The sequence below is a fragment of the Sebastes umbrosus genome, chromosome 9 (genome assembly GCF_015220745.1).
Source record: "Sebastes umbrosus isolate fSebUmb1 chromosome 9, fSebUmb1.pri, whole genome shotgun sequence".
NCBI lineage: Eukaryota > Metazoa > Chordata > Actinopteri > Perciformes > Sebastidae > Sebastes > Sebastes umbrosus.
The window spans coordinates 10955492-10969781 of NC_051277.1; the positions used below are offsets into that span (position 1 = coordinate 10955492).

Below are 14290 nucleotides of genomic sequence, written 5' to 3' on the forward strand. Positions count from 1 at the left end.
TTTATTGTTGTCAGTTTTTTTTACATTTTAGTGCCTTGAAAAGGGGAATGTATTTTTGGTTAACATGCTTTTAATTTTATTCTGGCAAATATTTTGTTTTAATCCAAATGAGAGATGAATTTAAGGGTTTTACTTATAATGTATACATTTAAGCTATATAAATGAAAATAGTGAATAACTACTGATAGTGATTTCATGATAGTTTATGCAAAACAAATGACATGCAACATGCATTGAGATCTTTTACCTAAGCAATACAACAGTAAAAAGCATGCATTTAAAATGTTACTTAAGTAAAAGTACAAAAGTATTATCATCAAATATATACTTAAAGTACCAAAAGTAAAAGTACTGATTTTGCAGGATGGTCCCATTCAGAATAATGTGTATTATGTCAATGCAACAGTTGGTATGATATCTTAAGAAAAGTTCAGCGTCAATTTCCCCTCCAGTCTTTTTAAAATAAACTTCCATCTTCACAGGGAACAATTTGGTTAGGTTTAGGCAACAAAACCACTTAGTTAGTTTTAGGAAAAGATCGACTTGGTTAGGATTAGGCAACAAAACTACTTAATGACAAAAACTACTTAGGTAGGTTTAGAAAAAGATCGTGGTTTGGGTTATAATAACACCGGACGTGGAGTAACTTTTGTACGGAAGTTACGTGACAAATATATCAATGTTGACTTCTGGTTTCACACAAGGTACAAACGCCGGTCTCCTGACGAAAGTCTGGTGTTTTTTTACGCACCCATCAACCACGACCTCCTCCCTAAGCGGCATTTGACGCTTTGTACTTCTTGATTCACGATTACATGGATTACATACAAACCAGCCTGATCATTTTATTGAATTATTAATTATTAATTAATTATTATTATTTATACATTAATGAGTACATCACCTTATAATTGCAGCTAGTAAATGTGGGATTAATTTTAATCTATTTATATTTTGGAATTTATTTATTACTTTATATACTGCTGGGTAGCTTGTGAACTTCCCTTGGGAAATCAATAAAGTTATTGATATAATAATATCATAATGTTTGTAGATTATATTTTGTATTACTAATCAGAGTCAGGAACGTAACTTCAGTTATCAAATAAATGTAGTGGAGTAAAAAGCACAACGTTTCCCTATGAAATGTAGTGGCATAGAATTAGCAGGAAATGGGAATCGTAAAGTAAAATAAAGGAACCTCAAAGTCGTACTTAAGTACAGTACTTGAGTAAATGTTCTCAGTTACACTCCACCACTGGTAGCATGGGACATATTGCTCATAGTGTATTTTAATTCTTTAACACAAGACTGCACATTCTTATGTGGTGCTGCCACTGCTGGCCAGAGCCCACTTGTTGCGTTACTGGTCAGCTATTTTCAATAGGAGATGATTATCTTCTTCCATAAGCTTCATTCTGGGGTTTTCTCAGGCACCAAACAGTATGTGAATAAACACCAGCAGCCAAACCACATGCCGACTCATTCCTACTTCTAAATAAGCTTATATAGAAGACAGATGAGGACAAAAAATACCCATTCAAAAACAGAAGCAGCGGTTCAGAGAAAATCTCTTTTATGGTGTTTACTTGCAGATCAAACACTGTGTTTAAATGGTTATTTCCGAGATTCTGCACGAGTTGTACACTGCTGTGTGTGTAATCCATCTTTAGCTTGATGGGTAGAGCCATACACTAACACTGCCAGCAGGAGCTCCAATGCTATAATAGTATGCACTTTAAGGGGCTCTGGGGAAAAGTATTCACAAATTAAAATGCATAATACTGTTTGCTGTCATGAGGAAATTTTTCTAGTTGAGAACCCACACTACAACACACTACATTATATATATTTTAATAGTTTTTATTTATTCATCTGTTTGTTATTGGAGCTCCACGTTATTTCAATTTAATTTTTTTATTGTTATTTCCTAGTTTATCATATGTGTTTCGCCCCGTGTTAAGAGCAGCCACATACAACTGCCCCTCATACTATAGGGATAAATAAAGCTGTATTGAACTGTATATCCTGCACACCAGTGTGGACAGCACACTATGGATTTACACCGAAATATAGATACTCACATCAGACAAAGTGTGCCGGTGAATATGCTGCCATCTCTGGGGAACACAAACACTCAGAGGGTGGTGGAAAGAAGATTTTTATGCTGCATTAACATGGAGTCAGGCAGAAGGCAGACGGACAACACCTTCTGGACGGCAAAACAAAACACACATGACAATATGTTGCTATGGTGATGGAATAAAATATATATTTTGTGTCTATTATTTAAAGTATTTTTTCTAGTAATGTATGTATAAAATGCAGTTTTCTCTTAATATTTTATTGCAAACTTAAACAACTTTATATAGTGTGAGGGAGCTACATAACATCCGGCAAAAAGTTTAAACATTTTAACTTTGGACGGCAATGCCGTCTACCTTTACCGGTATTCTCTGCCGTGAATGTGAATGCAGCATTATAAGAAACATTTTGCAGCAGCTTAAGAATTTCATCCTAAAATTGTGACAAAATTACAGATGGAGAAACATGAAACTCACTTTTGGACAGTGGTGGAAAGTAACTAAGTACTTTACTTAAATACAATTTCGAGATACCTTTGCTTTACTTGAGTATTTCAATTTTATGCTACTTTATACTTCTACTCTACTACATTTCAGAAGGACATATTGTACTTTTTACTCCACTAAATTTATCTGACTGCTGGAGTTACTTTACAGATTACTACTCAATTTATAAAATATGAGACTTTGCTGCAGATTAAACTATCCAACAGTATATGCAGTAGTTCCTCCACCTCCACCATCCAACATTAAAATGCTGCATTTGTGTTAAAGCGTCAGTAATAATACTCCATAAATAATATATGATAAGATAACTCTGAAAGGGACCATTCTGCCCAACAAGTAGGCCTGCGTTTAGTACATTTTGCAGTTAATACTTTGTACTTTTACTTAAGTGAAATCTTGAATGTAGGACTTTTATATACTTGTAACAGAGCACAGAGCGGTATTGCTACTTTTACTTGAGTATATATAAATTATATAAAGATATCAGTACTTCTTCCACCACTGCTATTGAAAAACTGTGAGTATAGATTACTGACTATCTTTAGAAAACAGTGTTTTTTTTAGAGACATTTGTGTTTAAATGTACTGCAATTCGTGAAGCTTAATCTCTTTCGGATGTGTTGACTACTTGTTCCACATCACTCACAATGGGCCCTTTTTCTCCAGATGGGCCTGAAAATAAAGCCACTTTAGACATTTCCTCCCCCACTCCTACCACCATGCTAACCCCCCTGGTCTTGTACAGACATTTCTTGTTCTCTCTTAATTGGCATAATTACTTACTACACTCAACACTGTACTTGGTCTGCCTTGTGTGAGTGACTTCTACTCACGTTTCTTTGTGGTTGTGCAGTCTGATTGCATTTATATTTGGGAGGGAAATGATAGGCTACGCTGCATGGTTTGTGAGCTCCAACTGCCTTTTAAAACAGGCAAGAACTTGAGGGCATCGGGAGGCTCGTTTACATGAGCATATTCCCAGACTGCCACATTTCTTTTTAATTGAGATGTACTCCGCAGACACATGAGAATTGTCGACAAACTATGATGTTTGCATGATTGCATAAACCCTCTGGCAACAGAAATTGCTCTATATAGATGCAATTGACATAATTTAGTTCTTCCTTAAGTGTGACGGTTTGTACGCTCATTACATGACCTTGAAAAACCTGAGCATCACGGTAAACATCTCGTGGTCCTTGCCTTCTCCAGACAGCTATAGCGGATGTAGTCGCTGCTCTCCTCCTCCTGTACAAGTTTTGTTGAGTCTGACTTTTTTTTTTTTTTTTTGTAACATGAATTCCTTCTTGGTCTGCTCAGCCAATAAATAGCAGGAGGGCCCCTCAGCTTGAGCAGTCCCATTCTCCTCCTCTTACACTCAGCATCCATCTGACACCATGTGGACCCAGGACAGCGCTCTGCTGCTGCTGATCGCCTGCTGCTTTTGGTCTGCCGAGGCCCAGAGACAAAGCGTCTGGGATGATCCCGTCAAATTCAAAACCCAGGCCAAGGACTCGTGCACCATGATCGTCACCGGGCAGGGGGACTACACCCGGCTGAGGCTGTCGTGCCAGGGCAGCAAGCGCTCCTACTGGTGTGAATACATGGGCATGCCTTACACCTGCCGCAACTACAACAAAAACCCTCGTCACTACTTCGTCCAGATGATGTGGCGCCTTAGAAAGCTCCAAAACGCCTGCCAGGCGCCGAGGCAGATCAAACCTCACATGTGCAGGAACGCAGCGGATGAATCTCAAATGGTCTACGTATCCGGTTCCTTCTCCCGACCAGACAGCACAAGACCGGCACCACAGCCTGCCAGACCTCAACCTCGTCCCTCACCCACAAGACAAACCAATCGAGTCCCACCACGAGAAAAGACCACACCGAGAACCAGTCCACAACCAACGACACCTCCTGAGGAGACCAAAGCTAAGACGATGGCTCGGCAGCACTGCTGGAGGTCACTTCGAGGCCTCTGCTCCTTCTTCATCGGTTTGTTTCATAGAAACTGAGGAAGGTGAGCAGCAGAACTGGAACTCTTCATTAACACACAGCTTTCATTATGTTGTTTTAGGACTTATCTAAGAGTACTGTGGTGGAATGATGAAATCCTGTGTATTTAAAATCAAGTTTGCCTCCAGCATTCATGCGCAAAAAAAAAAGTTTTTTCTTTTCCTTGCTCAAAATATTACTGATGCACATAATTTAAAACTATATATGCATTTCTGCCTCTGTTATATTCACAGACTTACAATTCTGATGAAGATAACTTCTGATGTCTGATTAAAGCGGCCCTTGGAGGGAAATTTCAGACCAGCAGTTTGTCCGTCCGTGGTAGAAGAAGAACTGTAGTGCTCTCCTCAGGGGAAGAGATGGTACTGCAGTGACATCATCCTCAGTCACAGCTTGGAAAAACTCTATGCGTCTTAATTGTGTAAGAATCAACTTGCAGGCTATGAAACACATGAATGAAATGGTAAAAGTACTACTTTAACTAGTGTGAATGTTTCTACAGCAACACAAACCTTTACAACAATATATTGGCCTGGGACAAGAGAGGCAGACAACTCACTGGTGTCACTTATGTGTATTTATGTTTGTTTACTTGTATATAATCTACTTGCATCACTTAAATTTACCTTGAATATTACGTTGTTTGAAAGATCTTTATTTGGTCTGAAAAAGGCAGTCATTGCTGTACGGGTGTATTTGACAGAAAGATAATGAATGTGAAAATGATTTTATTAAATAAATAAACATTATTCTCTATTAGTCTGTGTTGATTTTATTGCTCCTTCTTGATGGAAAAACACAACTACAAGAATCATGCAAAAAAATGTAAATGTATTGAGTTTAGTGATATTTGATAGCAAATGAGCAGCAATATTGAAAACGACTGCTATACAATATCATTATGTCTTGTAAAAATCATCATGAAATAGTGGAATTACCTGCTATACCGCATTTGATCATTAGGTGCTGCTGTTGCTTAAGTTAAACAGACCACCAAGCTCAATCAGGGATTTTCTCCTACAGGGACATCTGGCTCTTTTCAAGATATTTCCAGTCATTTTTATCTTTGGCACACTGTACAAGCAGAAGGTGCAGGGAAGGTTTTAAAAGAGTTATTTGCATTTGTTTGAGATTAATTCCTTAAAAATTGAAGTTATCATAAAAGCAGGTGGGACTTCCTTGAAACAGGCAGTACAATCTACCAGAACAGATTATTTTTAGTCTTGATATCTCAGCATAAATCTGGAAAGTTTACACAAAAAAACAAGCTTTAAGTATTTGCCATTTGCTTAATTTAAATCAAAACGGAGAGAAACTGGATGTCAAAGTGCATGAAACCGTGAGGAAGAGTAGTCTATGTTTGCCCTTTTTAAAAGTTTTTTTTTTTTTTTTTTAAATGGGTTTTATGTTTGATGCCTGAAATAAGGTTTGTGGTTAACACAAGCTTAAGAGCTTTTAAAGTTTTGTTCTACGATATAAAATACATCAATAAATATTCCATTCGTGAATTTTGAAGTCTTTAAATGTCTTAAAAAAGGTATTCTGGCGATTGCATTCAAGCTTCAAAAATCATAAAAGTGGTGTTCATTTGTGAAGATTATCCTGCTGAACAAAATGTGTAAGTATCATAAACATTTGTTTGCCACAGAGCTTATTATCTGCAATAATATAAAACCCAATGGGGAAATCCCATTGGCTTTTTGTTGAGTGAACCAGGGCGATATAACTTCCTGATTGGCCTATAAAAATACGTCATCCCTGCAGCAATCTCTGAACTCAACAAACTTTGTAAGCCGTCCAACCATGCAGTGTGTGTGTGTGTGTGTGTGTGTGTGTGTGTGTGTGTGTGTGGAGGGCAGGGCTAATTTTGCAGCAGCATGCTGTAGCTGCAGGTACATTAAAGCTCTCAGCTCTCAGGTGTTGGGACTGTAAACCAAAGTTAACTCTGAAAACTTCAGGTAAGTCATCTTTGTTTCATCTGGGCTCAGCCTGTATTGATCCCTGATTACTGATCACTTTGGTATTAGTATAATATTGTGTGTGTGTGTGTAGTGGTTGCTACTCACTTCAGTACCTTCTTTATAATATAAATTACCTTAATGTTCTTATAACATTGCTATGGTACATTAAAATGCCCTCTATGGTATTGACTGATTAAATTCCTCATGGTTTTCCAGTTATATCCTTATTATGTTACTATAAAGGTGTGTCTGCACTTGGAGAAGTTTTATTGTAGTACTGTCATTTTTTTTTACTTTTTATGCTATCAATATATTCATGTCATCCTTTACTCTGGTTGTTTCATCCTAGGCTGTCTTAAAAAACAATGATTAAAACTTTGCCACTGCCTTTTATTTAATTAAGTTTAGTTGGGAAATTTATTCTTATCTTTCATTGCACTTTAACTTTTTATTCCTCTTTTTATTCTGATTTATTCCTTTATATCTTATGTTTATTTCATTCTTTTAAAATCCAATTTATGTGTGACTTTATATATTGCCATTTTCTTGTCTTGATGGGTTTTAAAGTGAAGCACTTAATACCTTAAAAGAGGCTATTCCTCTTAGAGGAAAACTAGTCGTTTCCGTCCAAAACATAGGTGTAAGAAGGGATTATAATGATTCTTTCTAAGAATGGAAATGAAAGGGATTTAAGGTCAGGTATCTAAATCCTAATTTATCCTCTTGCAGGGTGTTTTGTGCTGCTTTCATGGCTCTCCTCACCAATTTCGCCATCCTGCTGGTCTTGGCTTGTATTTCCCATCAGCTGATGTTGAGCAGCTGCCAGAAGAGCCGACGGGGGAGAGGCGTGGACAGAGGACAACACAAGGACAAGCCGGGGCTGAAGGTGGGCCGCCAATCCAAAGCCGTCTCTCCACAGCCCATTAAGGGCAAAATGGTCACCAAAGACAAGTCTGAGTGCACCTGGGCAGCAACAGGTGAGGACTCCTTCATCCTCGGTGTCACCTGCAAGAAGGGGGACAGGAGTTTCAGCTGTGAATATGTCGCCAGACCGGCTGTCTGTCCCCAGTACGCTTCAAATGTCAAACTTTACTGGAAGCAAATCGCCAAGGCGCTGAAGAAGCAAAAGGGTTTGTGCCAGGACAGTAGTGCGCTGGTCAGGGCGGGTCTGTGCAGAGGAGCTTCCAGGGAAGCTCATTTCAGACTCATTAATGCTCAGAGGAAGACCGACCAGCCATCTGCTCCAAAACTAGCACCCAGAGCTGTGAAATCCTGTAAACCTGGCAACAAGAAGCTGGCTGAGGAGCACTGCAGCGACTCCTGGTCGAGCTTTTGCATGTTCTTTTTTACTATGGTGCAGGATTATGATTGCTGAGACTGAAAAAGTGAAGAAATCCGACTGAATTCAGCTCTCTATAAAGTCACATCAATACTTTTCTTATTATAGATTCTTTATAAATGTATTTCATCACATTGTAATTAGTGATTCTACCCCTAATTTAACACATTTTCTATCTATTCTTTCATGTTCGCTCTATGATTTGTCAATTTGGGGAACATTTACTGGAGTGATAACTTGCTTTTTAAGAAAACACTTTGATTGTTCCCTCCTGTAGACACGCATAACACATTGTAAGCATGTAGCCTTTTCATTTGTCTAGACAGCACATCCTCAAGTAATTTCATTTCAGGGCATTTCTTTTCCATCATACTCATTACATGCTTCATTCAAACAAGAGAACCATGTCTTGTCCTTTATCTCAAAGCTCTTTTATCTTTTCCAAATGTGTGTGCACAGTCCTGCTGAGGGTATTTGCTGGGAGATTAGGAGTTTGCTGGGTATTGACACAGTAATTTAACTAGAAGGAGTGTGATTTTTAGAATACCTTGGTCTGCATACTTTGGCACTGACAAGCCTCTGAATCCACAGGCTCAACTTACAAAACCAAAGTCAAAAGGCAGCAGAGTCGTGTTAAGAGTATCAGATAATACTAACAACAAAAGATATTTGGCAAATTAAACCAAAGAGACATTATGTTTGGCATTTTATAACAGGATCATTGGACCTTTTCACTCCATTTCAATTTCAAAACATACACTTGATTCATGGTTTAAAATTGCAAGTTGGCTGAAAACGATAAAGCCGTACATGACATTCAATGAGCAATAGCTAGTATAGTTGCAAAGTGTTCACGAGTTGAATTCACTAATGTTCAGTGGTGAAATTAGATCATTTACTTAAGTAAAATACCAATACCACAATATGAAAATCTAATTGTACTTAGTAAATGTACTTAGTTACTAGTTTCCAATACTGCTAATGGAAGAGTCCCTTTATGAGTTATTCATGTGTGACAAAATCAATTTTTACCATCAGACCTGGGTTCCCTTAGAAAAACATGATTCAGCATACTCTTGTGTTCATTAATGGCTAAATGTGAGGTGCCCTTCAGAATAAAGTTAATTTATATTTTGATAGTCAAATCCTTGGTTGGGAAAATTGAGGCAAGAAAGTAAAAGAAAATAGTTACTGCTAAAAACAGCTGTTTGTAATTTCCCTTTCTGTGTTTCCCTACGGTTTCTGTATATTTCTTGTTTATCTGTCCTCTTCCTGAGGTTATACAAATAGTTCATAATGAGATATCAGGTCAGGATTTAGCTAAATCATCAGCAGTAAACATGAAGTGTCAGTAACAACGTTCACAGACATGTTTACTGAAGAGGCAGCAGCAGCTCCAACAGACCAGAACAGAGCAGCCTCAGGACAACATGCTGTGATTTGAGAAAGGCAAATGACTCTCATTTTTCTAGATGATTTCAGCTTCATCTCCTGCTGTAATATAATCCATTACCCACGGCTGAAATCCATCAAATTCACAGACTCTCAGCAGGTTGCATTCTGGGCTATGTAGGAAATGACAACAAAAAGTAAATTAGAGGGCAGTCACAAAATAACTAGGAATGCAATGAATATAGACGTGTATATATAGGGAGGGGTTTTCCTTTCAAGCTATATTTTGAAACAGGGCAGCTTGTGAAATGTGATGCAAATCACATGCTCAGTAAAACAACTCCCATACAAACAGCCTGTTAATTTAACAACTTTGTATAGGTAATAATATGATTAAATAACTAACGAACTGACAGTGTTCAAAGCTGTTGAAATCAGTTTCACATTAGGCAACAAAGTCCTTTCAAATGAAAATGTAACATTACTAGGACATGTTACAGACAAGAGAATGTAAAATTGCACTAAAGCAGTTTTTATATTCCAATATACAATCATTTCAATGCCTCTGCAGAGAGCACCTGAATGACCCCAATCTGTTCTGGGCTGTCACAATGTGCTTTCTCAGCATAGGAACTATGTCCAATGAAAAGACACTAAATGAATTGCTGTGCAACAAATTGCATGTCTCAGTGAGTTCATAATATGGGTCATCCATGCACAGTGGTGTTTTTAGGAGGAGAAACTAGTACCTTGGACAGATGCAAAACCACGAAATTACAGTTTAAAAATTAGTAGTATTAATAATGTACATTTCCCACAAAGTTTTACACAGGTGATAATCCAATTGAGCACATACCTGTTCTCCTCGACTTCCTGTTACACTGCTCAGGTCCCCGGATGTTGGAGCTGTTAATTACGGTAAAGTTGGGTAAAGTTAGCTCTAACTTACCAGGTTGTTGTTGTCCTGCTGTTTTCATGTTTTGTAATCCTCTCAGAAAGATGCTTGAGATCCTGAAAGTCTGTTCTTCACCAGGTAGTATACCTGCAGAAAAGCACACACTGACAACTACGAGCCAATGACGACAACAGTACAAACAGCCAATCAGATTGCAGCGGTGCTTCGCGCATGCGCAGTGTTGTTTCCCCCAAATTGGGCACCTGACTGTGACATCTCCAGGTGTATTTAAAGCACAATTTAAAAACTACTATATCTGGCTGGCACTGAACTTAACTTGTAAAATAATAAATAACAGCAGCAAGCAATGAGTTATAATGTCATGCATATTAATTTAGTTACTCAGTGCCACTAAAACAGCCAGCAGGTGGCGCTTTTCGCCACTTGTTGCTTCTACCTGTGCATTGTGATACTGGACCCACCACAACAGGGGTCAGCAACCTTTACTACCAAAAGAGCCATTTTAGGCAAAAAAAGACAACAACAAAAAATCTGTCTGGAGCCGCAAAACATTTGAGCATTGTGATGAAGGTAACACAGTTTATAGTCTAAGTATATAGTATATAAGTCTAATGCAGTGAGGGCCAAAGATCAAATGTACTACAGAGTATTAGAGCCACATTGAGGGAAAAAATATCTGAGAAAAAAGTCGTAATATTACGAGAATAAAGTCGTAACTTTACGAGAAAAAAAGAAAATAACACGTAAAATTACTACTTTATAATATTACAACTTTTTTTCTCGTAAACCTATGACTTTATTCTCGAAATCTCAGATTTATTTTTTTTCCTCAATGTGGCCCTAATAATCCATCGTACCGTCGTACCATAGACCTACAACAATGATAAATAAAAATGAAAATGTAAAAAAAAAACAGTTATTCAAACACATTTTTAAAAATCCACAGGGAGCCACAGGTGCAGCAATCTCAGGTCATAACATTTTCAATAACAATCATACAATCAAATGAATTTAGATTTAAATACCTAAAATATCTGTACCTAAAATCAGTGGTAAAATACATTGAAGTTTTTTAGTATGAACTGATTTACTACCTCCATTCATTTGTTTCTACAATGCATAGCTCACAAATTCCTTTGTATGCTGCATTGTGTATGAAATTCTGTCATGAAAGCCAGCCTTCCAAGAGCTGAGATTCAGGTACATACATGAAATTTGACCTTTGCATTTAATCCATCCTATGGAGCAGTGAGCTGCTGTAAAGCATCCCGGGGAGCAATTTGGGATTCAGTGTCTCGCTCAAGGACAGTGCAACATGCAGACAGTTGGAGCCGGGGATCAAACCACCAATCTTCCGGATAAAGGTCAACCCGCTCTTCCCACTGAGCTACAGCCACACCGAGGATTACCAATGTGGTCACCAGTCAGTGGGCAGGTAGTGTCACCTGAGAGCCCTCTGTGGAGTAGTAAAGAGTTCACCATGTGTTGGTTGCAGGAAGGATCTTTATTCATATCTCCACTGAGAAAATGTTAAAAGATGATTACAATAGAAAGGTCACACTACTTATTGCATTGGTAGTGATTGTAGTGATCATTGGACATAAACCAATTTGGAAAATGGAATTGTCCAATTTGGATGTAAATATTTAGGACTTCAAGAGTGTTCAAAGTCGTTAAGTTGACTGAGAAGTTCCCATTGGTGAAGTTTGTGTTTCTGCTAAGCAGCGTTGCTCTGCGTTGTTGTTGTTGTTGGCTATTCTTTTGAGTGCATGTTGCTTTAAATCTCTTCATATCCTATTTGCTGGCCGAGCCAAAGCATCCTCCCCGAGTGGACTGTGGATGTTGTGGACTTACAGATGGCCTGACCGCCTGTGGCTCCTGATTGGCTGAGAGATGTGGGCCTTGGTCATAATGAAAGTAGGGAGAACACACACCGGCACTACTGACTCTAAGGAGATTTGTGTGTGTGTGTGTGTGTGTGTCCAAACAGGCTTACACGCTCCTATGAATGCCTTTGTATTATAAAGAGCTTTAAGCTTGCTGGAGCCAAGATTACAAAGAACTGAAGGGAATTAATGAAACACCACAAATATTACATTGTTAAAGTGACATGAGACTGATAAGTGTGTGGTGCTGGTAGTCTGGACAAAGAAATCATCCACCATGACTCAACATAAACTGGCCTATAACTGACAGAGATGAGAGAGCAACCGAAGATTCACCTGAATTCTTTGGTAAGGAAGTTATATAACCAGACTAAACTGTGGAACGATAATACCACTTCATCTTGGAGAATGAAATGTGACACTGGAGGCTGCAGTGGAAATAAGCATCCAGCACAGAGCACAAGTGATTTATTACAGTCAGAACTAGCAGCTGCTGGCCACATAAACGCTGAGTCACTCTTACTGTTTAACAACCACCCAAACTGTAGACATATTATGGTGATATAGCACAGATGAGATCTTAGCTACTGCACCTGTTAAAAACAAATGAACATATGAAAATAAAATCATATAGTGTTGGTTATTATTTTTATTCTTTGAGGTTAAATTTACGGGTATTGCATTTGGTTCCAATAAACACGTCATAAACTGGACTTGGTCCTGATTAACTTCCTCATTAAATTACGGAAATGTGTCCAATCAGGCAGCATATTAAAACTGGAATGCCTCGACTCAGCAGGTTTACCTCATTTACATTAGAGGACTGCTATCAACAGCCAACAGCAGCCAATACTGCACTTCATTATATGATAGCAGGAATGCCACATACATAAATTTAAATTTTCAAAATGTCAATGTTGTTGTAAGGATTCCATTAAAAATAGACATGTTTGAAGCGCATGACAAAGTTTATGTGTAATTTTTTACGACCAGTCCTCACAATTTATGGTTGAAGACATTATAATATACTTGTGTTGTCTATTTTGCGGTTGTACACTACTTCTGTTTGTTTGGATTGGTTGAACTCAGTCTTCACATTCTGTAATTAATAATTACTTATTTGCAAAAGATCATTCTCACTTTAAGGCACGTAATACCTGAAATACAATAATATAGGAGCTTAACTGCAATAAAAAGCTCCTTACCTGAATGACTATAACTACGGAGTAAACGTTAAAGCAATTTGCAGCATTTTGCAGTAAAATTGGACGTCTGCATACACAGCATGAGCCTCTGAGGGGAAGCATGCCAATACATGAAAACATTTTCCAACTTGAGCCTTCAGGTGTTTTTGAATACGTAACACAACGTCTGGCAGACAGAGATTTGACGAACATAAGGAGAGGCTTGTAAACCACAGAGAGACGTCAGTAAATACTCACACAGGTTTATTTTTCTGACATTCAGGCCTGTGTCTAAGTAGATTGTTAGGATTAATGTATGAAGCCAAGCTCAGATTTACATTTACAACTGAGAGTGTGTGGTAGGTAAATACTGTAAGCTTGCTGTTCTTTATTCTTTTTCTTTTTTTTTAGTTTTAAAAATCATAAAAAGCTGGTGCAGTGTATACATCCCAGAGATGAAAATCAAATGATAGCCTATTATCTTAATTTTTTCCATCCCAGCTACTCTGTGATGGGTTCATATTAATGCAAACCCCTGTTGTGAGGACAAGTACTTCTCTAACCCAGGACTTTATTTTAAAATCTGGTTCAGATTGAAGGGTTTCCAAGTTATAAAATATATCTGAAATAGCTGAATCACAGGGAAACGTGCATATAAAATGATCCACTAGATAATAATAAGACAAACAAAAGAAGATACAGAACATGAAGTCAAACAGTTCCAAGTGACTAAAACACAAGTAGTTCATCTAAAATCTTACATATATACTTATATGTGAAAATAAAGTTTTTGAAATAGCACAACTTGACATTAACTGAAACCACATAAATTCAGATATATGATTTTCAAAGTAACGTGCTATGATTTTAAGAGGCGACACCCCTGGTTAATAGGGTCAAAAATAGATATCAATATCATTACTTACATTAAAACCATTTTTTTGTATTACATGTTTTCTGAAATTTTATGTTTAAATATGAAAATGGCACATTATTTTATTAAAT

General features: G+C 37.7%; 2 protein-coding genes across 2 annotated transcripts; both read left to right on the forward strand.

Annotated features, from left to right (window-relative positions):
• The first annotated feature begins 3763 nt into the window (after positions 1-3763).
• fgfbp2a (fibroblast growth factor binding protein 2a) lies at positions 3764-5366 on the forward strand. Its single transcript, XM_037780119.1, has 2 exons — positions 3764-4611; positions 4841-5366. The coding sequence occupies exon 1, from the start codon at positions 3989-3991 to the stop codon at positions 4604-4606; it is 618 nt and encodes a 205-aa protein (XP_037636047.1). The 5' UTR covers positions 3764-3988; the 3' UTR covers positions 4607-4611; positions 4841-5366.
• Positions 5367-6451: 1085 nt separating this feature from the next.
• fgfbp1a (fibroblast growth factor binding protein 1a) lies at positions 6452-8381 on the forward strand. The gene is made up of 2 exons (XM_037780118.1): positions 6452-6565; positions 7298-8381. Exon 2 carries the CDS (start codon positions 7317-7319, stop codon positions 7941-7943), a length of 627 nt encoding a protein of 208 aa, XP_037636046.1. The 5' UTR covers positions 6452-6565; positions 7298-7316; the 3' UTR covers positions 7944-8381.
• Positions 8382-14290: the final 5909 nt, after the last annotated feature.